The sequence below is a fragment of the Vipera berus genome, assembly GCF_964194415.1.
Source record: "Vipera berus genome assembly, chromosome: 14".
NCBI classification, from domain to species: Eukaryota; Metazoa; Chordata; class Lepidosauria; order Squamata; family Viperidae; genus Vipera; species Vipera berus.
This window is the reverse complement of record NC_138217.1, coordinates 4,457,284-4,485,270: the sequence shown is the minus strand read 5'-3', so window position 1 is coordinate 4,485,270 and position 27,987 is coordinate 4,457,284. Positions and strand designations below refer to the sequence as shown.

Here is a 27,987-nt window from a genome sequence, read left to right as displayed (position 1 = left end):
TAGTGTGTATGTGTCTGTAAATATTTAATAAAAAATTTATTAAAAAAAAAAGAATCCCACCACTCATGGGAACGCTTATAAAAACAAGTCCACGCAAGTCCGATTAAACGTCTTTTAAGGCTGCTATGAAATGTAAGGAGAAAAAAAAAACCTGGCCGGAGGAATCACGAAGCAAAGAATTTTCATCGTGCTGCGTAGGTGGGGCGTGGGGGGGGGGGGAAAGCAAATCAGTCATGCATCGTTGCATCGGTTTTCAGAAACAAAGGAAGGGCTTGGCATCTCACGAGTGAAAACCTCAACTTTTTTTCTAAAGAGCAGACTGTTTGCAGTTGCTAAATTTGGATGCAAGACTTGGCTCTTTCTTGGTTTGGACCAAGGGAGGGTTCCAAGACTGGATCAACTGTCAGGATCTTCTTTTCAATTTAGCCCCACTCCATCCATCCAAACGTATGAAGTTGCGTTTGTTAAATTTGCACGGAATAACAACTGCAAACCACTCGGCCTCGGAGGCTTGCGACGAAAGCAGCCGTGGATCCCTTGTAAAATAAAATGGTTTGAAATCAAGAAGCGCCCTTGGTTTAATTTCATTTAATCGGAGGGGGTCCATGCAAGCACGGGCAACCGTAGGTCTCATTTAAATGGAAGCAAAAATGAAAGGATTGGTTTACCTGCCATTTACAAGGATGCCTTTTCTGCTTAAATGGGCGTGGGTGGTGGTGTTAAATCATGGAAAAAAAATGGCTATTCCACCTCCTGATTCGTTTTGTCGTGTTCTGTGTCTCTTGCAGGGAATTCAGGCATAAAAGGAACGTCACTTTTCATAATAACCACACGGTCTCCTTTCTGGGGTATCGAAACTTCGTCTTCCAACCGGACCGTTCCAATGGATCAGAATCTGATTACATCGTGATGCCGAATGTCTTGGTTTTGGTAAGTGTCCTTCCATCACTGGAGGCTTTTAAGAAGAGACTGGACAGTCACTTGTCTGAGATGGTATAGGTTCTCCTGCTTGAGTGGGGGGCTGGACTAGAAGATCTCCAAGGTCCCTTCCGGATCTATTCTATTCCATTCCATTCCATTCCATTCCATTGCATATTTTCTATTCTATTCTATTCTATTCTGTTCTATTCTATTCTATTCTATTCTATTCTATTCTATTCTATTCTATTCTATTCTATTCTATTCTATTCTATTCTATTCTATTCTATTCTATTTTATTCCATATTTTCTATTCTATTCTATTCTATTCTATTCTATTCTATTCTATTCTATTCTATTCTATTCTATTCTATTCTATTCTATTCCATATTTTCTATTCTATTCTATTCTATTCTATTCTATTCTATTCTATTCTATTCTATTCTATTCTATTCTATTCTATTCTATTCTATTCTATTCTATTCTATTCTATTCTATTCTATTCTATTCCATATTTTCTATTCTATTCTATTCTATTCTATTCTATTCTATTCTATTCTATTCTATTCTATTCTATTCTATTCTATTCTATTCTATTCTATTCTATTCTATTCTATTCCATATTTTCTATTCTATTCTATTCTATTCTATTCTATTCTATTCTATTCTATTCTATTCTATTCTATTCTATTCTATTCTATTCCATTCCATTCCATTCCATTCCATTCCATTCCATTCCATTCCATATTTTCTATTCATTCTATTCTATTCTATTCTATTCTATTCTATTCTATTCTATTCTATTCTATTCTATTCTATTCTATTCTATTCCATTCCATTCCATTCCATTCCATTCCATTCCATTCCATATTTTCTATTCTATTCTATTCTATTCTATTCTATTCTATTCTATTCTATTCTATTCTATTCTATTCTATTCTATTCTATTCTATTCTATTCTATTCTATTCTATTCTATTCTATTCTATTCTATTCTATTCTATTCCATTCCATTCCATTCCATTCCATTCCATTCCATTCCATTCCATTCCATATTTTCTATTCTATTCTATTCTATTCTATTCTATTCTATTCTATTCTATTCTATTCTATTCTATTCTATTCTATTCTATTCTATTCTATTCTATTCCATATTTTCTATTCTATTCTATTCTATTCTATTCTATTCTATTCTATTCTATTCTATTCTATTCTATTCTATTCCATTCCATTCCATTCCATTCCATTCCATATTTTCTATTCTTTCTATTCTATTCTATTCTATTCTATTCTATTCTATTCTATTCTATTCTATTCTATTCTATTCTATTCTATTCTATTCCATTCCATTCCATTCCATTCCATTCCATTCCATTCCATTCCATTCTATTCTATTCTATTCTATTCTATTCCATTCCATTCCATTCCATTCCATTCCATTCCATTCCATTCCATTCCATTCCATTCCATTCCATTCCATTCCATTCTATTCTATTCTAATTATTTCTTCGAAAGAGAAATATTACTTGTACAAGGGATTTCTATGTCATTCCTGACAATCCCCAGCTCTCAAAAAACTAGATGTTGATGAGTGAGAATCTTAGGAACTGACACACACTGTTAAGCCATGGTTTTGTTTAAATGTGGTTTAGTGACTCAAACATACCTCTCAAGGTGTGGGCCCAAAAAGAACCAGATGGGTATCACCTCCTGAGTGGAACACTAACTGGATAGTAATTAGGAAAGGCATCTCCACATTTATAGAATATGACAGAATTACAGAATAACAGAGTTGGAAGGGACCTTGGAGGTCTTCTAGTCCAGCCCTCTGCTGAAGCAGGAAACCCTTATACCATTTCAGTAAGTCTTAGAGACATTCACAGATCTTTCTGGAGACTCGTAGAGAAGGCTCTCGGCACGCTTTGTGGTGTGTTTATGGTGATGAAAAAACAAGCATATAGAACCTAGAATAATAGGATTGGAAGGGACCTTGCAGGTCTTCTAGTCAAGCAAGAAACCCTATACCATTTCAGACAAGTGGCTGTCGGATCTCTTCTTGAAAACCTAAAGCAGCCACAGCTTCTGGAGGTAAGCCATTCCACTGATTAATTAAGGGAATTAATTAATTACCTGACCAGTTTCTAAGACTACTCTTTCTGTTGGTTTTGATTCTTCTTTTATTCTCTTTGCTTATTTATTTTTTCCTTCAAGGGAGCGGCGGTCATCTTGGAAAACATGCCGTTTCCCCTGAGGTTAACCTTTAGCAGTGCCCTGGCCTTCTTCAATCAAAACGCATTCTTGAACCGAACGGTGGAGGACATCATTTGGGGCTACAAGGAGCCTTTCCTTCAGTTCTTGAGAGGCCTCGGTGTCACTGTAGGTCCGTTCAGTGACAAATTCGGCTTATTAGCCAACGTAAGTCAGATCTTTGGGCTTAGGGCCTGCGTCCAGACTTGTCTGTGGAGATTCTCAGTCAGCCCAGGTCCTGGTTTGTCCCAAAGGGGCTTTTTTAGGAGGCAGCTGGACTTTCTGGTTTTCCTTTGAAGACATTTCGCTTCTCATCCAAGAAGCTTCTCTATTATTATTATTATTATTATTATTATTATTATTATTATTATTATTATTATTATTATTATCATCATCATCATCATCATCATCATCTCCGACTTCCATTCCCCACCATCCAGTCGGAACTGAAGAAGCCTCTTGGATTAGAAGCGAAAGTTCTTCAAAGAATAATACCACCTTACAAGGCCTTGGTAAGGCCACACTTGGAATGCGGCATGCAGCTTTGGTCCCCACGATGTAAAAAAGATGTCGAGACTCCAGAAAGAGTGCACAGAAGAACAACAAAGACGATCAGGGGACTGGAGACTAAAACGTATAAGGAACGGTTGATGGAACTGGGTATGTCTAGTTTAATGAAGAGAAGGACGAGGGGGGACAGGATAGCAGTGCTCCAATATCTCAGGGGCTGCCCCAAAGAAGAGGGAGTCAATCTATTCTCCAAAGCGCCCGAAGGCAGGACAAGAAGCAACGGATGGAAACTAATCAAGGAGAGAAGCAACCTAGAACTAAGGAGAAATTTCCTGACAGTGAGAACAATTAACCAGTGGAACAACCTGCCTCCAGAAGTTGTGAACGCTCCAACACTGGAAGCTGTTAAGAAGAGATTGGAGAACCGTTTGTCTGAAATGGTATAGGGTTTCCTGCCTGAGCAGGGGGTCGGACTAGACAACCTTCAAGATGCCTTCCAACTTTATTATTATTGTTGTTGTTGTTAATCTTCGCACAGTCAGCCAGATGTTCGGACTGGATTTGGCATTTTTGTCTACCTATCGAGTCCTTTCCAAGAACCTGGGATAGGCAAATGTGGATGTTTGATGGTATTATAGATACCGTCGCAGGATGGAAGCAGTTATATTTTATTAAAAACAAGAAAGTCCAGTTGTCTCCTGAAAAAGCACCTTTGGGACATCCAGACCTGAATATTTCGGGGTTGAAATGGGCAGATATCCCCAAGAACAGAGACTTCCCACAGGTTTCACCACAGCTGTCGTATTTAGTTGAGGGAAAGATCACAAACTGCCTCCTAACAGTTTTTTTTAACCAGATTGAAGGATGTATGTAGGGAGTCCACGGCTTACAACAATTCATTTAGTAACTGATTGAAAAAAGTGACCTAGGGCCGTTTTCCTGATGGTCGTATGATCAAAATTCAGGTGCTTGGCAAAAAAACCCTCATATTTACGACGGTTGCAGTTATCTTGGGATCACGTGACCACTTTTTGCGACCTTCAGACGAGCAAAGTCCATGGGGGAAGCCAGATTTACTTAGCAGCCGTCCTACTAACTTCACAACTGCAGCGATTCACTTAAGAACTGTGGCAAGAAATGTCATAAAATGGGGCAAAGCTCGCTTTGCAACTGTCTTCACTTCTCACAACAGAAATGTTTGGTTTCACGTGAAGTGTTAGTGCCACTTTACAAGGCCTTGGTAAGACCACCCTTGGAATACGGCATCCAGTTTTGGTCACCACAATGTAAAAAAGATGTTGAGACTCTAGAACAGACCTGTCAAACACAAGGCCCGGGGGCCGGATCCGGCCCGCGAAGCCATCCTGAAAACAGTGAGGGAACGGCCCACACTGCCTTGGCCCTGGCCCAGAGACCCTCCTCCTGCCAGAGACCCTTAGATCTGTCCCACTCCTGCCCGGACCCCCATAGGCACCCTTGATGCCAACGATGTAGAGCTGGCCACGCCCACCCAGTAGGCCATATGCACTCTAGCCACACCCACCCAGTAGGCCACGCCCACCCAGACCATACCCACCCGGCCCCCTGAGGACAACCGCAATGCTGATGCGGCCCTCAATGAAATTGAGTTTGACACCCCTGCTCTAGAAAGAGTACAGAGAAGAGCAACAGAGACGATCAGGAGATTGGCGGCTAAAACATACAAGGAACGGTTGTTGGAATTGGCTATGTCTAGTTTAACGAAGAGAAGGACTAGGGGTGACATGACAGCAGTGTTCCAATATCTCAGGGGCTGCCCCAAAGAAGAGGGAGTCAAGCTCTTCTCCAAAGCCCCTGAAGGCAGGAGAAGAAGCAACGGATGGAAACCAATCAAGGAGAGAAGCAACCTGGAACTAAGGAGAAGTATCCTTACAGAACAATTAATCAGTGAAACAATTTATCTCCAGAAGTTGTGGATGCTCCATCACTGGAGCTTTTTAAGAAGAGACTGGACTTTTCTTGTCACCGTTGTTAAGTGAACTGCTGCAGTTGATAAGTTAGGGAAACGGTTGTTAAGTGAATCCGGCTTCCTCATTATTTTGCTTTGCCAGAAGATCACAAGAGGGGATCAGGTGATCCCGGGGACACTGCAACCGTCATAAATCTGAGTCAGTTGCCAAGAGGCTGAATTTTGATCATGTGGGGATGCTGCCACAGTGGTAAGTGTGCAAAATAATAATAATAATAATAATAATAATAATAATAATAATAATAATAATAATAATAATTAATAATAATAATAATAATAATAATAATAATAATAATAATAATAATAATAATAATAATAATAATAATAATAATAATAATAATAATAATAATAATTTAATTTCTATACCACCCTTCTCCCGAAGGACTCAGGGCGGTGTACAGGGCAATAAATACAATAAAAATACAATGTACAAAAGTTAAAGAATGAAATATTGTCGCCCAATTACAGTAAAAATCAATAAAATTAATATTAAAATGCCCCAAACCCATCAGACCAGGCCGGCTTGTTCAAATAAGTAAGTTTTTAGGTCACGGCGGAAGGAGCGAAGGTCAGGAGCCATCCGGTCCTAATGGTCCTAAGTCAGTTTTTTCAGTGGCGTTGTAACTTCGAACGGTCACTAAACAAACCGTTGTAAGAGCCTCAGTGGAGCAGTGGGCTAATGCCTCCTTAAGTAAGACCAGCTGCCTGCAATTAGTGGAGGTTCGAGTCCCACCAGGCTCAAGGTTGACTCAGCCTTCCATCCTTCCGAGGTCGGTAAAATGAGGACCCAGATTGTTGGGGGCAACAGGCTGACTCTGTAAACTGCTTAAGAGAGGGCTGTAAAGCACTGTGAAGCGGTGTATAAATCTAAGTGCTATTGCTATCTATCATCTATGTATATCATTCATCTGTCATCTATATCTATCTATCTATCATCATCATCTATCTATTTATCTATCTATCATCTATCTATCTATATCTATCTATCTATCTGTCTGTCTATCTATCTATCTATCTATCTATCTATCTATCTATCATCTATCTATCTATCTATCTATCTATCTATCTATCATCTCTCATCATATGGCTATTATCTATCCATATCTATCTATCTATCTATCTATCTTGGTGGAGCAGTGGGCTAATGCCTCCTTAAGTAATACCAGCTGCCTGCAATTAGTGCAGGTTCGAGTCCCACCAGGCTCAAGGTTGACTCAGCCTTCCATCCTTCCGAGGTACGTAAAATGAGGACCCAGATTGTTGGGGGCAATAAGCTGACTTTGTAATAATGCTGCTTGGGGGGGCCCAAAAGCCCTAATAAGCAGGCATATACATAGAATGAAGGCTACTGCTAAGCTTGTAAGCCGCCCTGAGTCTTCGGAGAAGGGCGGGATATAAATGGAATTAAAAAAAAAAAAGTTGAGGACTTACCTGTATAGGTATTTAAACCCTCTGCCCTGGCTCTTTGACCTGCTATGTTCAAAAGGAAGCCTTTGCTTTCCTTGTATTCCTTTTTCTTAAAAATGAATCAACAGGGAATGCAATTTATTGCTCAAAATGTGCGATTTACCCAACCGGTTCTTCTTCTCCATTGCAGTTAAACAATTCGCACTCGGGTCTCTTCACGGTGTTTACAGGCATGGACGATATTACCAAAGCCCACATGGTGGACAGTTGGAACGGACTGAAAAAGGTAAAAAAAAAAAAAGAAAAATGTTTTCAGTCGCTGCTTTGCTTTTGTTTTTGTTCTCAAAGGCAGAAAAGCTGAAAAGCAATCATGACTGAATTCCAGAGCCCTATTCGCAGGGAGTCCTCGACTTTCAACAGTTCATTTAGTGGCTGTCCAAAGTTACAACGGCACTAAAAAAAAAAGGGACTTACGACCGTTTTTCACCCTTACGGCGGTGGCAGCATCCCTGTGGTCACGTGATCGAAATTCGGCCGCTTGGCAAGCGACTCGTATTTATGGCAGCAACCCCCTTTTTCACATTATGACCATTGCAGCATCTCCATGATCACGTGACCAAAATCCAGATGCTTGGCAACTGGCATGTACTTGTGACTGTTGCAGTGTCCTGGGGTCACGTGATCCCCTTTGGCGACCTAAAGGTAAAGGTCAAGGTTCCCCCGCACATGTGTGCTAGTCGTTTCCGACTCTAGGGGCCGGTGCTCATCTCCGTTTCAAAGCCGAAGAGCCAGCGCTTGTCCGAGGACGTCTCCGTGGTCATGTGGCCGGCATGACTAGACGCCAAAGGCGCACGGAACGCTGTTACCTTCCCACCGGAGTGGTCCCTATTTTTCTACTCACGTTTTTATGTGCTTTCGAACTGCTAGGTTGGCAGAAGCTGGGACGAGTAACAGGCGCTCACTCTGTTATGCGGCACTCGGGATTCGACCCGCCAAACTGCCGACCTTCTGATTGACAAGCTCAGCGTCCTAACCCACTGAGCCACCGCTGACCTACTGACAGGCAAAGTCAGCGGGGAAGCCGGTTACTGAACAACCCTGTTACTAACTTAACAACTGCAGTGATTCATTTAACAGCTGCAGTTCAAGAAAGGACGTAAAACGGGGCAAAACTCACTCAAATGTCTCACTTAGCAACGGAAATTTTGGCCTCAGGGTGGGATCGTAAATCGAGGACTACCTGTGTAAGAAAACCAAGGCTCAGATTTTTTTAATGCTTCTTTTTTTCCTACCTAAGCTTTGCTTGGAAGAGATGACGAGCCTTGATTTCCATTTTTGAGGGTTGTTTTGCTAACAGACAGATCAGATATCAGGGCGTTTTCATCTAACCGTGTCAGGATTAATTAATATTTGGATCTTACAAAGAGGTGAATCACAGCCTTTACTTTGCCAAAGCAAATGCATTCTCTGAATGATTGAAACAACGTCTTCACCATCAGATAGACAACAGAACGTTCACTCCTGGAACCTAGGTGTTATTGGACTACAACCTCCGTCGTCCTCATTTTTAAGCTTTTTTTTTGGGGGGGGGGTCTGAAGAACACGTAGATTATAGTCCTACTAACTCCAAAGGCCCAAGACCATGAGTGTGATGGGCGGCCGTTTAAATATGATAAATAAATAAAATATTTTTCACGTCCACTTCAGCAGCAGGCCGTAAATTGTCTTATATATCAGGGGTCTTCAAAGTGGGCACCTTTTAAGACTTGTGGACTTCAACTCCCAGAATTCCTCAACCAGCCCTGACTACCTGAGGAATTCTGGGAGTTGAAGTCCACAAGTCTTAAAGTTGCCCAGTTTGAAGACTCCTTGTCTTATATATGGAGGAAGCCCATTCTCTGTTCATGTAATCTTGATTCTGGAGACACGTCAAAGAGTTCCTCAAGAGCTTTAGTGTCATAAATTTTTTCCCTGGCCAGATTGGGTGTTTTTGTATTTTTGGTGCAACCCATTTTATTCAAAGTCTGGCTGCTATGGAGAACTTTCTGCTGGAGATCTCCTTTCAAATGGCCCACATTTTTCTCGTAGGATTTCTTGATTTAATTCGTTGTTTTTTTCTTTTTCTTTTGGACTGGTGACATTAGCTTGCCAGTCTGCTGCAGGGGAAAAATAACATGGAAGGAAATAGCTTAATGGCAGGGTGAGAAGCTGGATGAACATTTTTTTTGCACTATTGTCCTTTGCTGCAGAGCAGGGGTCTTCAAACGTGGCAACTTTAAGACTTGTGGACTTCAGCTTGCAGAATTCCCCAGGCAGCATGGAATTCTGGGAGTTGAAGTCCACAAGTCTTAAAGTTGCCATGTTTAGAGGCCCCTGCTTTAGAGGAAGGTATGGGTTCTCAAATCAACCTGGCTTCTGGATATTAAACTTCCTTCTCTTTCTTTTACAGGTATCATTCTGGCATTCTGAACAATGTAACATGATCAATGGAACCGCAGGAGAACAGTGGCCACCTTTCATGACACCATCTTCACCTGTGGAACTCTATACTCCTGATGCCTGCAGGTGACTAACTTGCAAATCCTTGTCTACAGGACCTTTCCTACACTAGAATTTGGCTCAAACTTTCAAATATATCTCCAGTCTAATGAACAAATGGCCAAACATCCAACTCTCATGTCCCACCATCATTCAAATACATTTTCTTGGAATTAGATGGCCATGAAAGGTTGCTGGCCATTCAAGGTGGACTCCTCAATCCCTTATTCCCCTCAATTTTAAAGCGGCATCTAGCCATCCAAGTTGTCCATCTCTGTTGTAAACTTTCAGACATGTTTTTTCATTCTTGCTGCATCTTCATTCATGGTCCAGCTTCTTCATTCATGGTCCAGCTTCTTCATTCATAGTCCACCTTCTTCATTCATGGTCCACTATCTTCATTCATGCTGCACCTTCTTCATTCACAGTCCACCTTCTTCATTCACGGTCCACCTTTTTCATTCATGGTCCACTTTCTTCATTCATGGTCCACCTTTGTCATTCATGGTCCACTTTCTTCATTCATGCTTTGCCTTCTTCATTCATGCTGCACCTTCTTCATTCATGTCTACCTTTTTCATTCATGCTCCACCTTCTTCATTCATGGTCCATGAGGATTCTGGTCTTTCAAGGAACTCCTGTCCCAATTGACCTCTCTCTTAATTTGTCTCTTTCAGGTCGATAAAATTAAATTATACCAAGTCTAGAAAATTCAGAGGGATACCAGTTTATCATTACACAGCTCCAAAGACCCTGTTTGCCAACGGGACCATCTATCCACCCAACGAGGGCTTCTGCCCATGCCGGCAATCCGGAATCCAGAACATTAGCGCCTGTCAATCAAGTATGTCTGTTGGATATTTTGGTTGTGTGAAGCCTTTCTGAAGTTTCGCATTTTCCTGAAAAGGGCCAGTTTGGAAGAGGCATCCACACAAGTGGACCAATAGCTACTGAAGGGATGATATTAGATTAGAAATGTTTAATCGAAGTAATACGTCTGAAGGGAAGTCGTTCCATGGGATACAGTACATATGAAAAAAAAACAGACTTATGATCGGCCCTTGCACTTATGACCAGTTGTTGCAGCATCCTTGTGGTCACGTGGTCAAAATTGGCTCACTTAGCAACTGTCCCCAGGTCATATGATTGCCATCTGTGATCTTGCCAGATGGCTGCCGATAAGCAAGTCAGTGGGGAGCCGGTTTCACTTAACAACTGTGTGATTCACTTAATGGCTGCAGTGAGTTGCTTAACAACCTTGGCAAAAAAAAGGTGGGGGTTATAAAATTGGGCCCGACTCAACAACAGTCTTGCTTGGCCCAAGAAATTTCAGTTCCCCCTGTATTCGTACGTTATATTTAAAATAGATAGTGGGAGAATTAATAGAATAGAATAGAATAGAATAGAATAGAATAGAATAGAATAGAATAGAATAGAATAGAATAGAATAGAATAGAATAGAATAGAAAATATGGAATGGAATGGAATGGAATGGAATAGGGAAAATATGGAATGGAATGGAATTCTGAAAGAATAGAATAGAACAGAATATAAAATAATAGAATAGAATAGAATAGAATAGAATAGAATAGAATAGAATAGAATAGAATAGAATAGAATATACGGAATGGAATGGAATGGAATAGAATAGGGAAAATATGGAATTGAATGGAACGGAATGGAATTCTGAAGTAGAATAGAACAGAACAGAAGATAGAATAGGATAGGACACGACAGGACAGAATAGAATAATGGAATGGAATGGAATGGAATGGAATGGAATGGAATGGAATGGAATGGAATGGAATGGAATGGAATAGAATAGAATAGAATAGAATAGAATAGAATAGAATAGAATAGAATAGAATAGAATCTTAGAGGTCTTGTAGTCCAGCCCCCTGCTCTAGCAAGAGGACCTACACCATCTCAGACAGGTGAATGTCTAGTCTCTTCTTAAAAATCTCCAGTGCTGGAATGCCCACAATTTCTTTCAAAATTGTTGAAGACTACCTGTATAGTAGTTGCTTAATTCTGCTCCTGTGCATACAGAACTGGATAATCAGGGGTGTATATCTGATTTTCAGTTAATTTGATCATCACACATGGGCCTTTCTGCATCCAGGAGTGAATTTTCACCCTCTGGGTGGATGACCTTTTAGTGTCCCAGATCACATGACTCAAAGTTCCACCTTGCGGCACAGAATTAGCTTAACATTTGCAATGATAATGGGAAGGTGTGCAGGAATTAGAAACCAAGAGAAGGAACCTCATGGAGCTTGTAGGTAATGGTCAGCATTTTTTTTTCACCTCAGTGGCTTCTGTCATCTTCCTGTTTTCATGGCTGGGTCAGCCATAAAGCAAAGAGGAATTCAATCCAAATTCTTGGCTGACGGTCAAGCTTCAAGTCAATAAACATGTTTTTGCACATTTAAATCACTTGTATTTTTCCATCCTCGTTTCTGTTTATTCATCTCCTTCAGGAGAGATCTTTTAGATCACCGATGTACACCTGCCCATTTTTTAAATTTGCAATTTGCATAACCTATGCAATTTTTTTTAAAAAAATTGCAATTTGCCTAAGCTGCAGCCTTGCCCCGGAAATCTTTCGGCTATGCCGTGCTGCTATAAAGCTTCAGCCAATAAAAAAACGGGGCCACCCCTAGCATTGACTCGCTACACCGCTGAGGATTTGACTCAAGTACCTGGTCCTCATGATTGATGGAACTTCAAAACATGGCTTCTCCCATAACCCGCTGGTCAGGAAAAGGATCCTCAACAAATAATTTTATTATTTGATTTTAATTTTATTTTTTTCCCCCTTCTAAAGATGCACCGATGTTTATTTCGCAACCTCACTTCCTCAACGCTGATCCAGCTTTACTGGACACGGTAGATGGTTTACATCCGAACGAAAAGGATCATGACCTGTTTGTTGATATACATCCAGTGAGTTTGCCTTTTAACTCTAATTGGTGGTTACGGCTGTTATCAGGGTGATGATTTGCACGTTCCCATATTTTATCAGCCCTTTTGCTCAAACAGGACAGATTGAATACAATTTCAGAAGTGGTTTCCATCACATTTATTTAAACTAATTAACCCTGTTTACATTTTGGGTTTGATGAATAGGAAAAGAATTTCCACTTTGTGGGTGGAAGTTATTTTAATACTGGCTTTGCCATTTTGGAAAACATCCCTTTCTTGAAAGCCTCAAAGCATCTCTTTGGTTTTTATTATGATGATTGTCACCATTGTTTTGACATTTGCAACTGCTGCCTTATATTTGCTGTTTTTAATTCATCATTGCACACTGCCCAGAGTTGGCTTGGTGAGCAAGGCGGCAGCCGGTATAAATTTGATTAAATAAATAAATTAGATCCTAACAGCGAAACAATGTATTAAAAGGAACCTAGCAACTTCCCTTTGCATTTTTTATTCTAAAATGAAATAGCTTGAGCGACTACTAATATCTCCTGCATGCAAATTTAAACAGCAAAACATTCATTTGCTCCCCCTGAACTCTTGTTTGTTTTCTAAACTGAATAGATAATTTAAAGCTTGCTAAAGGTCAGCTAAAGTTTTAAATTGACTTTAAGGTGCCATTTGAGAAACACAAGGAAGTGTTGGTTGGAAATAAATCAGTCTTTGCAGTCTTTGCAATCATTTTTGATTTGTGATTATTATCTTTTTTAGGGCTTGCTTAGGGCTTGCAAGACTGAGTGAAACAATGACTAAAGGAAGGAATTTTTGTGGCTGTAAGAAGTGTACCAATCAGGTTGCACCTATGAATAAATCGGCCGGGAAGGGCTGGTAGAAAAGATGAAATCCTTACTTACAGATGCTCATAATTAAAATCTGTGTTTAGGGATCTGGCTGTGTGAAAAACCCTTTTGAGGAGTGAAAAAAGGGACTGATGACCATTTTTTCACACTTGTGACCATTGCAGCAGGTGATTTACATTCGGTTGCTTGCTAAGTCTAAGTCACTCGCATTTATGACGGTCGCAGCATCCCGGGATCACGTGATCCCCTTTTGCCAACTTCTGACCAGCTGAGTCAATGGGGCAACCAGGCTCACTTAACAACCGTGTAGCTAATTTAAGAACGGCAGTGGTTCACTTAGCAAATGTGGTGAGAAAAGTCGTCAAATGGGGCAAAAGCTCAAGGAGCACGTTCCTCACTTAGCAACATAAATTTTGGGTTCCGTTGTGGCCGTACGTTCGAGGACTACCTGTATTTCTCCAATATTTTTTTTTCCCTACAGGCTTTGTGGTGTACATTTGGACACCAACAAGCTGCAACCCCTCCTCACACTGCAATTATTATGAATATGAGTGCAGCCCATGCAAATGGGAATTCCTTTGCAGACATTCTGATAAGAGAATTATTTCTGAAATGCAGAATATAAGAATCATGTAAGCAAGGATTTTTCCTGGTCTTTGAGAACCGCTTCCTTGGAATCTGGTACACCGTCTCTGCCCTCAGGCTGACTGGCCTCTCCTCCTCCTCCTTCCATCTTTCTCCCTCTTCTCTTTCTCCTTCCCTTTTTCTTTTTCCTCTTTCTCTTCTTCCTTGCTCTTCTTCACCTCTGCCTCCTCTTTCTCCTTCTCCTGTTCTTTCTCGTTCTTTTTCTTCTTCTCCTTCCCCTGCCCTTTTCCTTCCTTCTCTTTCTCCTTCCTCTTCTTCACCTTTTCCTTCTTCCCTTTCTCCTCCTTCCATCCTCTCTTCCTTCCTCTTCTCCTCCTCCTTCCATGCTTCTCCCCCTCCTTCTTCTTCCTCTCCTCCTCCTCCTCCTCCTATCTTTCTTCCTCCTCCTCCTCCCTCCTCCTTCCATCTTTCTCCTTCTTCCTCTTCTTCTCCTTCCTCTTCTCCACCCCTCCTCCTCCTCCTCCCATCCTCCACCACAAAACAGTAAATCACTCCCAACTGCTGACCTTCCTCCTCTTTTGCCCTCCTCCTCCTCCCCCCTTTGGGTCAGCAAGGCCGTTGGGAAAGAGACGGAGAGAAAGGCATATCCCAGTTGGCTCATCCATCCTGGAGGCGGCATTGCTCAACCTTTCCAGCGATAAAGCTGCCAGGCTTTCAAGCACCTGATGTTCTGGGGCCCTTGAGCACCCCCCCCGCCTTCTTCTTGCCCAGCTCCATGGGAACTGGAGAGATGTTGAGCCAGTCTTAACCTCAGAAAATGTCCCGTTCTCCCATGTAACCCTTGCAGGCGTTCTCACATTGGTGTTGCCAGTTCAGGCCCTTTAGGAGACAAGCCCTTGGAACGTGGTTTTGGGTGTTTTCATGGGAGAAGCAACTGCATCCTGTTCAGAGCGAACGTCTCCAGTCAGTTTTCAAGCAAGGAGAAGAGGACCGGGGATACATCTGACTGAATTTAGCACTTCTTAAAAAAATGGACCCTCGTATCCCCTTCTCTAGGGATGCAGTGGCTCAGTGGGTTAGGACGCTGAGCTTGTCGATCAGAAGGTCGGCAGTTTGGCAGGTCGAATCCCGAGTGCCGCGTAGCAGAGCGAGCGCCTGTTACTCATCCCAGCTTCTGCCAACCTAGTAGTTCGAAAGCACGTAAAAATGCAAGTAGAAAAACAGGGACCACTCCGGTGGGAAGGTAACAGCGTTCCGTGAGCCTTTGGCGTCTAGTCATGCCGGCCACATGACCACGGAGATGTCCTCGGACAAGCGCTGGCTCTTCGGCTTTGAAACAGAGATGAGCACCGGCCCCTAGAGTCGGAAACAACTAGCACGCATCTGTGGGGGAGCCTTTACCTTTACCTTTATCCCCTTCTGTAGCAGGAGGGGAACGGTTGCACCTAGTACAGGTTACGACCAAATTTCCATCGTTAAGCGAGACAGCTGCTAAGTGAGTTTTGCCCCATTTTACGACCTTTCTTGCCACAACTGTTAAGTGAATCACTGCAGTTGTTAAGTTAGGAACATGTTAAGGGAATCTGGCTTCCCCATTGACTCTGCTGGTCAGAAGGTCACAAAAAGGGGATTATGTTGTCCCGGGACACTGCGACCGTCATAAACATGAGTCCGTTACCAAGCGTCTGATTTTGAATCACATGGCCCAGGGGATGCTGCAATGGTCATTAAGTCTGAAAAGCGGTCCTAAGTGCCTTTTTCCCCCCAGTACCGTTGTGACTTTGAACCGTCACTAATCAAGCTATTGTAAGTCGAGGACAAGCTGTACACCGACAGGTCAGAGCGCAAGAGCGTGTGCAGCTTGAAGGGTAAAATGAATAGCCATTTTGTTCTGCCGTCCATGCGCCCACTTTGTGTATGTGGGTACAAATCCGTGCATGCAAATTATGGGGTGATTTTTATTTTATTATTTTTTTCCTTTGTTCCTGTGGCCTGATTGCATTCATTTTGCTATTATTATTATTTTTGTAAGATTTTGTCAAATACACAACGCATTGCTTAGAGAGGCTTTGGATGCCTAGCGAAGGAAAAAAAATCAAAGAGGTCTTTGTAAAAAAAGCACAAAAAACAACTAAATCCGTTTCTTTTCTTTTTTTTTCCCTGCAGCTGACAGGGATTCCCATGAACTGTTCGGTCAAAATGCAAATGAATCTGTTCATCAAACACGTCCCTGGCATCTGGTGGGTTGTGGGCCAAGTGCGCGGGGGGTGGGTGGGGGGAGGGTGGGGAGAGATTGAGGTTAGAACAGCCAGTTTTTTTGGCTCTTCTGAGTGTCCTCTGCATCCCTCTTCACCAGGAAACTGGGCTGCCAAGGCCATGGTGGGGGCCCCAGGCTCAGACCCAGAAAAGGAGGCACGGGGAGGTGGGCCTGGCGATTTTAAAATGAGGGTTCTCTCTTGATTTTTCCAGGCAAACCGGACAGATTAAGCCCGTGGTTTTGCCCATGATTTGGTTTTCTGAGGTAAGTGTGTGTCTGTCTGCCTGCTTACACATACACAGGTGCATTCACACACACACACACACACACACACACACAGAGACATACACAGAAACACACACAGACAGAGAGAGAGAGTCACAAACACACACACACACACACACACACACACACACACACACACAGAGCAATACCCAAAACACCTTCTGAGAAGGGTGTATATGTTGTTAGCTGCGAAGTCGTGTCCAACCCATCGCGATCCCATGGACAATGTTCCTCCAGGCCTTCCTGTCCTCTACCATCTTCTGGAGTCCATTTAAGCTCACGCCTCCTGCTTCAGTGACTCCATCCACCCACCTCATTCTCTGTCGTCCCCTTCTTCTCTTGCCTTCAATCTTTCCCAGCATGAGGCTCTTCTCCAGTGAGTCCTTCCTTCTCATTAGGTGGCCAAAGTATTTGAGTTTTAGCTTCAGGATCTGGCCTTCTAAAGAGCAGTCAGGGTTGATCTCCTCTAGGACTGACCGGTTTGATCACCTTGCAGTCCAAGGGACTCGCAGGAGTCTTCTCCAGCACCAGAGTTCAAAGGCCTCAATTCTTTGCCGCTCAGCCTTTCTTATGGTCTAACTTTCACTGCCATACATTGCAACTGGGAAGACCATAGTCTTGACTATACACACTTTTGTTGGCAGGGTGATGTCTCTGCTTTTTAGTATGCTGTCTAGATTTGCCATGGCTTTCCTCCCCAGGAGCAAGTGTCTTTTAATTTCTTGGCTGCAGTCCCTGTCTGCGGTGATCTTGGAACCCAGGAAAATAAAATCTGTCACTACCTCCATTTCTTCCCCATCTATTTGCCAGGAATTGAGAGGGCCGGATGCTATGATCTTGGTTTTCTTAATGTTTAGTTTCAACTCACCTTTGCACTCTCCTTCTTCACTCGCAACAAGAGGCTCTTTAGTTCTTCTTCACTTTCTGCCATTAGAGTGGTATCATCTGCATATCTTTGTTGTTGTTGTTAGCTGCGAAGTCGTGTCCGACCCATCGCGACCCTATGGACAACATTCCTCCAGGCCTTCCTGTCCTCTACCATCTTCTGGAGTCCATTTAAGCTCACGCCTACTGCTTCAGTGACTCCATCCAGCCACCTCATTCTCTGTCGTCCCCTTCTTCTATTGCCCTCGATCTTTCCCAGCATTAGGCTCTTCTCCAGTGAGTCCTTCCTTCTCATTAGGTGGCCAAAGTACTTGAGCTTTAGCTTCAGGATCTGGCCTTCTAAAGAGCAGTCAGGGTTGATCTCCTCTAGGACTGACCGGTTTGATCGCCTTGCAGTCCAAGGGACTCGCAGGAGTCTTCTCCAGCACCACAGTTCAAAGGCCTCAATTCTTTGGCGCTCAGCCTTTCTTATGGTCCAACTTTCACTGCCATACATTGCAACTGGGAAGACCATAGCCTTGACTATACGCACTTTTGTTGACAGGGTGATGTCTCTGCTTTTTAGTGTGCTGTCTAGATTTGCCATGGCTTTCCTCCCCAGGAGCAAGCGTCTTTTAATTTCTTGGCTACAGTCCCCATCTGCAGTGATCTTGGAGCCCAGGAAAATAAAATCTGTCACTACCTCCATTTCTTCCCCATCTATTTGCCAGGAATTGAGAGGGCCAGATGCCATGATCTTGGTTTTCTTAATGTTAAGTTTCAACCCAAGTTTTGCACTCTCCTTCTTCACCCGCAACAAGAGGCTCTTTAGTTCTTCTTCACTTTCTGCCATTAGAGTGGTATCATCTGCGTATCTTAGGTTGTTGATATTTCTTCCGGCAATCTTAATTCCAACTTTTGATTCATCTAGCCCTGCCTTTCTCATGATGTGCTCTGCATATAAGTTAAATAGGCAGGGCGACAGTATACAGCCTTGCCGGACTCCTTTCCCAATTTTGAACCAATCAGTGGTTCCGTGTCCAGTTCTCACTGTTGCTTCTTGATCCGCATATAGGTTTCTCAAGAGACAAATAAGATGGTCTGGTACTCCCATCTCTTTAAGAACTTGCCACAGTTTGTTATGATCCACACAATCAAAGGCTTTAGCATAGTCAATGAAGCAGAAGTAGATGTTTTTCTGGAACTCCCTAGCTTTCTCCATGATCCAGCGTATGTTGGCAATTTGATCTCTAGTTCCTCTGCCTCTTCGAAATCCTGCCTGCACTTCTGGTAGTTCTCGATCCACATACTGCTGAAGTCTAGCTTGTAGGATTTTAAGCATGACTTTACTAGCATGAGAAATGAGTGCAATGGTGCGATAGTTTGAACATTCTTTGGCACTGCCTTTCTTTGGAATTGGAATGTAAACTGATCTTTTCCAATCCTGTGGCCATTGTTGAGTTTTCCAAATTTGCTGGCAAATTGAGTGTAGCACTTTTACTGCATTGTCTTTTAAGATTTTGAATAGCTCAGCTGGAATACTGTCACTTCCACTAGCTTTGTTGTTGCTCAGCTTTCCTAAGGCCCACTTCACTTCACATTCTAGGATGTCTGGCTCGAGGTCAGTGACCACCTCATTGTGATTATCAGGGACGTTAAGCTCATTCTTGTATAGTTCTTCTGTGTAATTTTGCCACCTCTTCTTAATCTCTTCTGCCTCTGTTAGGTCCCTGCCATTTTGGTCCTTTATCATGCCCATTTTTGCATTAAACGTTCCCTTCATTTCTCCAATTTTCTTGAAAAGATCTCTGGTCCTCCCTATTCTATTATTTTCTTCTATTTCTTTGCACTGTTCATTTAAGAAGGCATTCTTATCTCTTCTAGCTATTCTCTGGAATTCTGCATTCAATTGGGTGTATCTTTCTTTTTCTCCCTTGCCTTTCGCTTCCCTCCTTTCCTCAGCTATTTGCAAAGCTTCCTCAGACAGCCATTTTGCTTTCTTGCATTTCTTTTTCTTTGGGATGGTTTTGGTTGCTACCTGTTGTACAATGTCGCGAACCTCTGTCCATAGTTCTTCAGGCACTCTGTCTATCAGATCTAATTCCTTAAATCTATTTGTCACCTCTACTGTATATTCAACAGGGATATGATTTAATTCATACCTGAGTGGCCTAGTGCTTTTCCCTACTTTCTTCAGTTTAAGCCTAAACTTTGCAAGGAGAAGCTCATGGTCTGAGCCACAGTCAGCTCCTGGTCTTGTTTTTACTGACTGTATAGAGCTTCTCCATCTTTGGCTGCAGAGCATATAGTCAATCTGATTTCTGTGTTGACCGTCTGGTGATGTCCATGTGTAAAGCCGTCTCTTGGGTTGTTGGAAAAGAGTGTTTGCTATGACCATCGTATTCTCTTGACAGAATTCTATCAGCCTGTGCCCTGCTTCATTTTGCACTCCAAGGCCAAACTTGCCTGTTATTCCAGTTATCTTTTGGCTTCCTACTTTAGCATTCCAATCCCCCATGATGATAAGAACATCATTTTTTGGTGTTAGTTCTATAAGGTGCTGTAGTGCTTCATAGAACTGGTCAATTTCATCCTCTTCAGCACTGGTGGTTGGGGCATAGACCTGGACTACTGTGATATTGAATGGTTTGCCTTGGATTCGAACTGAGATCATTCTGTCATTTTGAGGATTGTATCCCAGTATTGCTTTTCCTACTCTTTTATTGACTATGAAGGCTACTCCATTTCTTCTGAAGGATTCTTGCCCACAGTAGTATACCTGATGGTCATCTGAATTAAATTCACCCATTCCTGTCCATTTTAGTTCGCTGATACCTAAGATGTCAATGTTCAGTCTTGTCATCTCTTGTTTGACCACGTCCAGTTTTCCTTGATTCATGGATCTTACATTCCAGGTTCCTATGGAGAAAAAATCTTTACAGCATCGGACTTTCCTTTCACCACCAGACATATCCACAGCTGAGTGTCCTTTCGGCTTTGGCCCAGTCGCTTCATTCTTTCTGGCGCTACTAGTACTAGCCCTCTGCTCTTCCCCAGTAGCATATTGGACGCCTTCCGACCTGAGGGGCTCATCTTCCAGCGTCATATCGTTTTGCCTTTTGGTACTGTCCATAGGGTTTTCATGGCAAAGATACTGGAGTGGTTTGCCATTTCCTTCTCCAGTGGATCACGTTTTGTCAGAACTCTCTGCTATGACCTGTCCGTCTTGGGTGGCCCTGCACGGCATAGCTCATAGCTTCATTGAATTACGCAAGCCCCTTCGCCACGACAAGGCAGTAATCCATGAAGGGGCTGCATATCTTAGGTTGTTGATATTTCTCCCAGCAATCTTAATTCCAACTTTTGATTCATCTAGCCCTTCCTTTCTCATGATGTGCTCTGCATATAAGTTAAACAGGCAGGGCGTCAGTATACAGCCTTGCCGGACTCCTTTCCCAATTTTGAAGCAATCAGTGGTTCTGTGTCCAGTTCTCACTGTTGCTTCTTGGCCCGCATATAGGTTTCTCAAGAGACAAATAAGATGTTCTGGTACTCCCATCTCTTTAAGAACTTGCCACAGTTTGTTATGATCCACACAATCAAAGGCTTTAGCATAGTCAATGAAGCAGAAGTAGATGTTTTTCTGGAACTCCCTTGCTTTCTCCATGATCCAGCGTATGTTGGCAATTTGATCTCTAGTTCCTCTGCCTCTTCGAAATCCTGCCTGTACTTCTGGTAGTTCTCAATCCACATACTGCTGGAGTCTAGCTTGTAGGATTTTAAGCATAACATTACTAGCATGTGAAATGAGTGCAATGGTGCGATAGTTTGAACATTCTATGGCACTGCCTTTCTTTGGAATTGGAATGTAAACTGATCTTTTCCAATCCTGTGGCCACTGTTGAGTTTTCCAAATTTGCTGGCAAATTGAGTGTAGCACTTTTACTGCATCGTCTTTTGAATAGCTCAGCTGGAATACTGTCACCTCCACTAGCTTTGTTGTTGCTCAGCTTTCCTAAGGTCCATTTCAGTTCACATTCTAGGACGTCTGGCTTGAGGTCAGTGACCACTTCATCGTGGTTATCAGGGACGTTAAGCTCATTCTTGTATAGTTCTTCTGTGTAATTTTGCCACCTCTTCTTAATCTCTTCTGCCTCTGTTAGGTCCCTGCCATTTTGGTCCTTTATCATGCCCATTTTTGCATGAAACATTCCCTTCATCTCTCCAATTTTCTTGAAGAGATCTCTAGTCCTCCCTATTCTATTGTTTTCTTCTATTTCTTTGCACTGTTCATTTAAGAAGGCATTCTTATCTCTTCTAGCTATTCTCTGGAATTCTGCATTCAATTGGGTGTATCTTTCTTTTTCTCCCTTGCCTTTCGCTTCCCTCCTTTCCTCAGCTATTTGCAAAGCTTCCTCAGACAGCCATTTTACTTTCTTGCATTTCTTTTTTGGGTGGGATGGTTTTAGTTGCTACTTCTTGTACAATAGTTCTTCAGACACTCTGTCTATCAGATCTAATTCCTTAAATCTATTTGTCACCTCTACTGAATATTCATCAGCGATATGATTTAGTTCATACCTGACTGGCCTAGTGCTTTTCCCTACTTTCTTTAATTTAAGCCTAAACTTTGCAACAAGAAGCTCATGGTCTGAGCCACAGTCAGCTCCTGGTCTTGTTTTTACTGACTGTATACAGCTTCTCCATCTTTGGCTGCAGAGCACATAGACAATCTGATTTCTGTGTTGACCGTCTGGTGATGTCCATGTGTAGAGCCGTCTCTTGGGTTGTTGGAAAAGAGTGTTTGCTATGACCACTGTATTGTCTTGACAAATTTTTATCAGCCTGTGCCCTGCTTCATTTTGTACTCCAAGGCCAAACTTGCCTGTTATTCCGGTTATCTTTTGGCTTCCTACTTTAGCATTCCAATTCCCCAGGATGATAAGGACATCATTTTTTGGTGTTAGTTTTATAAGGTGCTGTAGGGCTTTGTAGAACCGGTCAATTTCATCCTCTTCAGCACCGGTGGTTGGGGCATAGACTTGGACTACTGTGATATTGAATGGTTTGCCTTGGATTCGAACTGAGATCATTCTGTCATTTTGAGGATTGTATCCCAGTATTGCTTTTCCTACTCTTTTATTGACTATGAAGGCTACTCCATTTCTTCTGAGGGATTCTTGCCCGCAGTAGTATACCTGATGGTCATCTGAATTAAATTCACCCATTCCTGTCCATTTTAGTTCGCTGATACCTAAGATGTGGATGTTCAGTCTTGTCATCTCTTGTTTGACCACGTTCAGCTTTCCTTGATTCATGGATCTTACATTCCAGGTTCCTATGGAGAAAAAATCTTTACAGCATCGGACTTTCCTTTCACCACCAGACATATCCACAGCTGAGCGTCCTTTCGGCTTTGGCCCAGTCGCTTCATTCTTTCTGGCGCTACTAGTACTAGCCCTCTGCTCTTCCCCAGTAGCATATTGGACGCCTTCCGACCTGAGGGGCTCATCTTCCAGCGTCATATCGTTTTGCCTTTTGGTACTGTCCATAGGGTTTTCATGGCAAAGATACTGGAGTGGGTTGCCATTTCCTTCTCCAGTGGATCACGTTTTGTCAGAACTCTCGGCTATGACCTGTCCGTCTTGGGTGGCCCTGCACGGCATAGCTCATAGCTTCATTGAATTACGCAAGCCCCTTCGCCACGACAAGGCAGTAATCCATGAAGGGGAAGGGTGTATATAGTTTGCATTAATCAGGTTTTCCTTCCTTCCTTCCTTCCTTCCTTCCTTCCTTCCTTCCTTCCTTCCTTCCTTCCTTCCTTCCTTCCTCCCTCCCTCCCTCCCTCCCTCCATTTCCTCCTTTCTTTCCTTCCTTCCTTCCTCCTTCCCTCCCTTCCTCCATTTCTTCCTTTTCTTCCTTCCTTCCTCCCTCCATCCATCTTTTCCCCCTTTCGTGCCTGACTTCCTTCTTTTCCCTCCCTCCCACCTTCTTTCCTCCTTCCTCCATCCATTCCACTTTTCCCTCCTTTCCTTCCTTCCTTCCTTCCCTCCCTCTAAATGTTCATTTCTTAAATTGATAATTTTGCACAATAGTCTATTTTGGGTTGTTGTTTTTTTGATAATGATTTATTTCACACTTGGCAGCTGAATTTTACTGTGACTTATACTCCCGCTTGACAAGAAAATAAAAGTCCCTCTGAAGGAAAGTTTGGGGGTGTTGGTGAGAAGCAGCTCTGGTCTGTCATTGGTTAACCTGCTGTGATGTCACAGAAGGGACATGAGCATTCAAGACCAAATCCGAGCGAAAGGGGACCGCAGGGCAGCGGACGTTGGGGGCTGGAAGGACAATTTCGTCAAGCAGAGAGAATTAGATGCAGAGAAACTCTCTGCCCCTTTGCCAAGGGATGAGGTCGGATGGACAAGGGGGAAAGACCCACACAGAATGGGCCCCTCACACACCCACAACCACGGAAAGCAAGCTGGACGCTGATTGTTTCCTTCCTTCGTTTCAGCCACATTCTCCCACTCTGCTAAGAATCCTGCCTCTTCGATGCAGGCAATAAAATCTTATGGGGAACTAGAATTACTCACTGTTTGTTTCTCTCTTCTGAACAGAGCGGGGAGATTGTAGGAGATATTTTTAGTGATTACTATACCCATCTGATCATCCTCCCTTCATTGCTGGAATACCTGAAGTACTGCCTGATGGGACTGGGAGGACTTCTCTTCTTAGCAGCTGGCTCAGTCGGGTTGAGGAGCAAGGTAGGCATCAAGTGACCTGTTTCTTTGTTCTTCTACATCCTTGTGATCTTTCTCTGCCGCCAGTCAGACCATTACTTCATCCAAATGCTATTCTCGTTCTTCTTCTTCTTCTTCTTAACTTGCACAGAAAGCAATTTTTTAAGGAAACAAACAAGAAACTTGGAGCTGAGGGTCAGCAAAACTGGACAACATGGCTCTTGCTGAACTTCTCCTTCCGAGGTTTCAGTGAGATGGCGATAATTCGCATTCGTTCCCTCCCACCTAGAGTTGGTTTTCTACAGGCTGCGTGTGCCATCCTCCTTCTGGGCCTAGCCCAGGGGTAGGCAACCTCGGCTCTTTGGAGTTGAAGTCCATGAGTCATAAAAGAGCCGAGGTTGCCTACCCCTGGCCTAGCCAGTTTGAGCTGCCAACTCTTTCTCTTAGAAACGAGGTGGTCCCGTCCAAGGAGAAGAGCTTCATCCTTGAAGTTCCACTTTGGTTCAAGGCCACCGGGAAAACAGGAGTCAGCTATGGATCTCCCAGTGGATTAGAAGGTATCTCAGCCAGAAAGCTTAACAAGATCCAAGGTGTCCCTCAAAGAGAAGATTGTGGAAGATTTCCTGAGAAATGGCCAGATCCAGAGCCGTCAAGTGAAGAAGAAGCAGTTTTTGTGCCAGTTGTGACTCGGAAGCTGAGGTTGTATTTTTGAAGCAGCCATCAAAACAGCCTTCCAGCAGACTGTTCCTTCCTGTTGAATTTTTTTTCCCTAGGGCTAGGCAATATGAGAAACACCGTACAACTCTCCCAAGTTGCAGTCCAACAGAATAGAATAGAATAGAATAGAATAGAATAGAATAGAATAGAATAGAATAGAATAGAATAGAAAATATGGAATGGAATAGAATAAAATGGAATGGAATAGAATAGAATAGAATAGAATATAGAATAAAGTAGAGAGTAGAGTAGAGTAGAGTAGAGTAGAGTAGAGTAGAGCTGGAAGGGACCTTGGAGGTCTTCTAGTCCAGCCCCCCGCTCAAGCAGAAGACCCTATACCTTCTCAGACAAATGACTGTCCAGTCTCTTCTTAAAAACCTCCAGTGATTACCTCCAGCAATTTAACACTTGCAGTGATTCACTAAATCACTGTGGCCAGAAACTTTGTAAAATGGGGCAAAACTCAATCAATGTCTCACTGAACGACAGAAATGTTGGGCTCACTTGTGGTCATAAACCGGGGACTGCCTGCAAATAATTGGAGGAACAATCCATTTTATTGTGCCCTACGTAATAGGCAGTTTCCCCCTTCTCTCGACAGATAAGAAGTTACGATTTTTGGAAGCCTGTAAGAGTTCATCTGGCTTTTTTTAAAAAAACTCGTTGCAACCCCTGAGAAGCAGCTCTGCTTTACAGTCTGCAGTTGGTGCTGATTTAGCACTAGCAATAGCCCTTAGACTTGTATACCACTTCACAGTGCTTTACAGCCCTCTCTAAGCAGTTTACAGAGTCAGTCTGTTGCCCCCAAGAATCTGGGTCCTCATTTTACCGACCTCGGAAGGATGGAAGGCTGAGTCAACCTTGAGCTGGCCAAATCAAACTGCTAGCAGTGGGCAGAGTTAGCCTGCAATACTGCATTCTAACCACTGTGCACCAAGGAAGGAAGGAAGGAAGGAAGGAAGGGAGGGAGGGAGGGAGGAAGGGAAGGAAGGAAGGAAGGAAGGAAGGAAGGAAGGAAGGAAGGAAGGAAGGAAGGAAGGAAGGAAGGAAGGAGCAATAGCAATAGCACTTAGACTTATATACCGCTTCACAGTGCTTTACAGCCCTCTCTAAGCAGTTTACAGAGTCAGTCTGTTGCCCTCCAGGAATCTGGGTCCTCATTTTACCGACCTCAGAAGGATGGAAGGCCGAGTTGAGCTTGAGCCAGTGAGACTCGAACTGCCGAACTGCTGGCAGCCGCAGTCAGCAGAATTAGCCTGCCCTCTAACCACTGGGTCAACCTGACTCATTCACGATGGTGTTTCTCAACATCTCCTCCTCCTCCTCCTCCTCCTCCTCCTCCTCTGGAAGTTGCAAGTCCCCACAGTCACAAGTTGTATCTAAAAGTCACAAGTTATATCTAATGGCCTCAAGAAACTCCCCCCATGGCATCTGATCTCCTATGAGGCTGAGTCAACAGTATTGCACATACTTCGTCAGGGGGTTGAACTGGAAGTCCTCCAAGGTTCCTCCCGACTCTGTTGTTCTCTGTTCTGCAATGGGGTATAATCTCAGCAGCTCATTTGTTGGAAACCTCTCGCTTCCATGCTGGTGGCCTGCTTTGGGCATTGTGGAAAAAAGAGGCACCATCATTCATACCTAGTCCAGTCACAGAATGTTATGGGGTGGGCATTAGTTTTGCATTCAGTTTTGGTCTCCACACTATAAAAAAAGATGTTGAGACTCTAGAAAAAGTGCAGAGAAGAGCAAACAAGAGGATTAGGGGGCTGGAGGCTAAAATACATGAAGAACGGCTTTAGGAACTGGGCTAGTGTAGTGAAGAGAAGGTCCATGGAAGACATGATAGCAGTGTTCCAATATTTGAGAGGCTGTCACAGAGGGGAGGGGTTTTTTTTCAACCTATGTCCAAAGCACCTGAAGGCCAGACAAGGAATAATGGATGAAAACTGATCGAGGAGAGATTCAACCTAGAAATAAGGAGAAATTTCCTGACAGCGGAAACAATCAACCAATGGAACAGAAGTTGCCTTCAGAAGTTGTGGGAGCTTCATCACTGGAGGCTTCCAAGGAGAGACTTATCTGGAATGGTGTAGGGCAGACATGTCAAACACAAGGCCCGGGGGCCGGATCCGGCCCGCGAAGTGGTTTCATGTGGCCCGCGAAGCCATCCTGGAAACAGTGAGGGAATGGTCCCCACTGCCTTGGCCCTGGCCCAGAGACCCTCCTCCTGCCAGAGACCCTCAGATCTGTCCCACTCCTGCCCAGGCCCCCATAGGCACCTTTGATGCAAACGATGTAGAGCTGGCCACGCCCACCCAGTAGGCCATACGCACTCTAGCCACGCCCACCCAGTAGGCCACGCCCACCCAGGCCATACCCACCCGGCCCCCTGAGGGCGACCGCAATGCTGATGCGGCCCTCAATGAAATTGAGTTTGACACCCCTGCTGTAGGGTCTCCTGCTTGGGTGGAGGGATTGGACTAGATGATCTGTCCTATACAGTCCCTTCCAACTCTGTTATTCAAGCTTTATGAGGCTTCCTGCAGGCTTCTGAATCTTTCCGATTAAACCTGGCTACCTGCAAGTCGTTTCTCCACTGGATCAGAAGATCAGGTTAGAAAGCAGAGCCCATTCTTCTAAAGCTTGTCCCCGGGTTTCGTGTGGTGTTCACACTGGACCTGTTTACTTTCTCAACAGACGTTGTATCTGTCACAGCAGAAGGATCGGCCAGTTGCCATACAGATCCCACCTAAACCGGGCACTAATTATGGGTATCATGGCCCATTGGTAAGAGATCCTTCAGTGGATCGCTTTGAAAAAGCTAGATGTCTAACGGAGAATTCCCCTTTTCTGATCTCTCTTGCATTACTCAAAACAAAACATTGCAAGCTTCCCTAACTCATCTGTTGAATGTTATAGGAGTCTTGTCACAACACTAGCAACGTTTGTTCACTGTGCAAAATTGTGAATGTTTGTATAACTCTTGTGTTTTTTGTAGCATGGCTTTCAGCCCACCTGCCTGGCACTCAGTTGATTGAAGATATGTAGCACACCTCCATGTTTTAACAATAATTCGCTTCTTAAATCAATTTTAAATCATATTTAAAATGATAAACTTAAGCGTGTTTTT

At 43.3% G+C, this 27,987-nt stretch overlaps 1 protein-coding gene across 1 annotated transcript in view; it reads left to right on the top strand.

Moving 5' to 3' along the window:
- The window catches only part of SCARB1 (scavenger receptor class B member 1), a 52,408-nt gene that overhangs the window by 20,997 nt on the left and 3,424 nt on the right, over nucleotides 1-27,987 (top strand). The window contains exons 3-12 of the mRNA XM_081339163.1: nucleotides 789-930; nucleotides 3,129-3,332; nucleotides 7,280-7,375; nucleotides 9,539-9,654; nucleotides 10,305-10,471; nucleotides 12,455-12,573; nucleotides 16,161-16,234; nucleotides 16,464-16,515; nucleotides 24,018-24,164; nucleotides 27,555-27,644. Coding sequence (XP_081195289.1) covers nucleotides 789-930; nucleotides 3,129-3,332; nucleotides 7,280-7,375; nucleotides 9,539-9,654; nucleotides 10,305-10,471; nucleotides 12,455-12,573; nucleotides 16,161-16,234; nucleotides 16,464-16,515; nucleotides 24,018-24,164; nucleotides 27,555-27,644 — 1,207 coding nt within the window. The remainder of the gene's footprint in view (nucleotides 1-788; nucleotides 931-3,128; nucleotides 3,333-7,279; nucleotides 7,376-9,538; nucleotides 9,655-10,304; nucleotides 10,472-12,454; nucleotides 12,574-16,160; nucleotides 16,235-16,463; nucleotides 16,516-24,017; nucleotides 24,165-27,554; nucleotides 27,645-27,987) is intronic.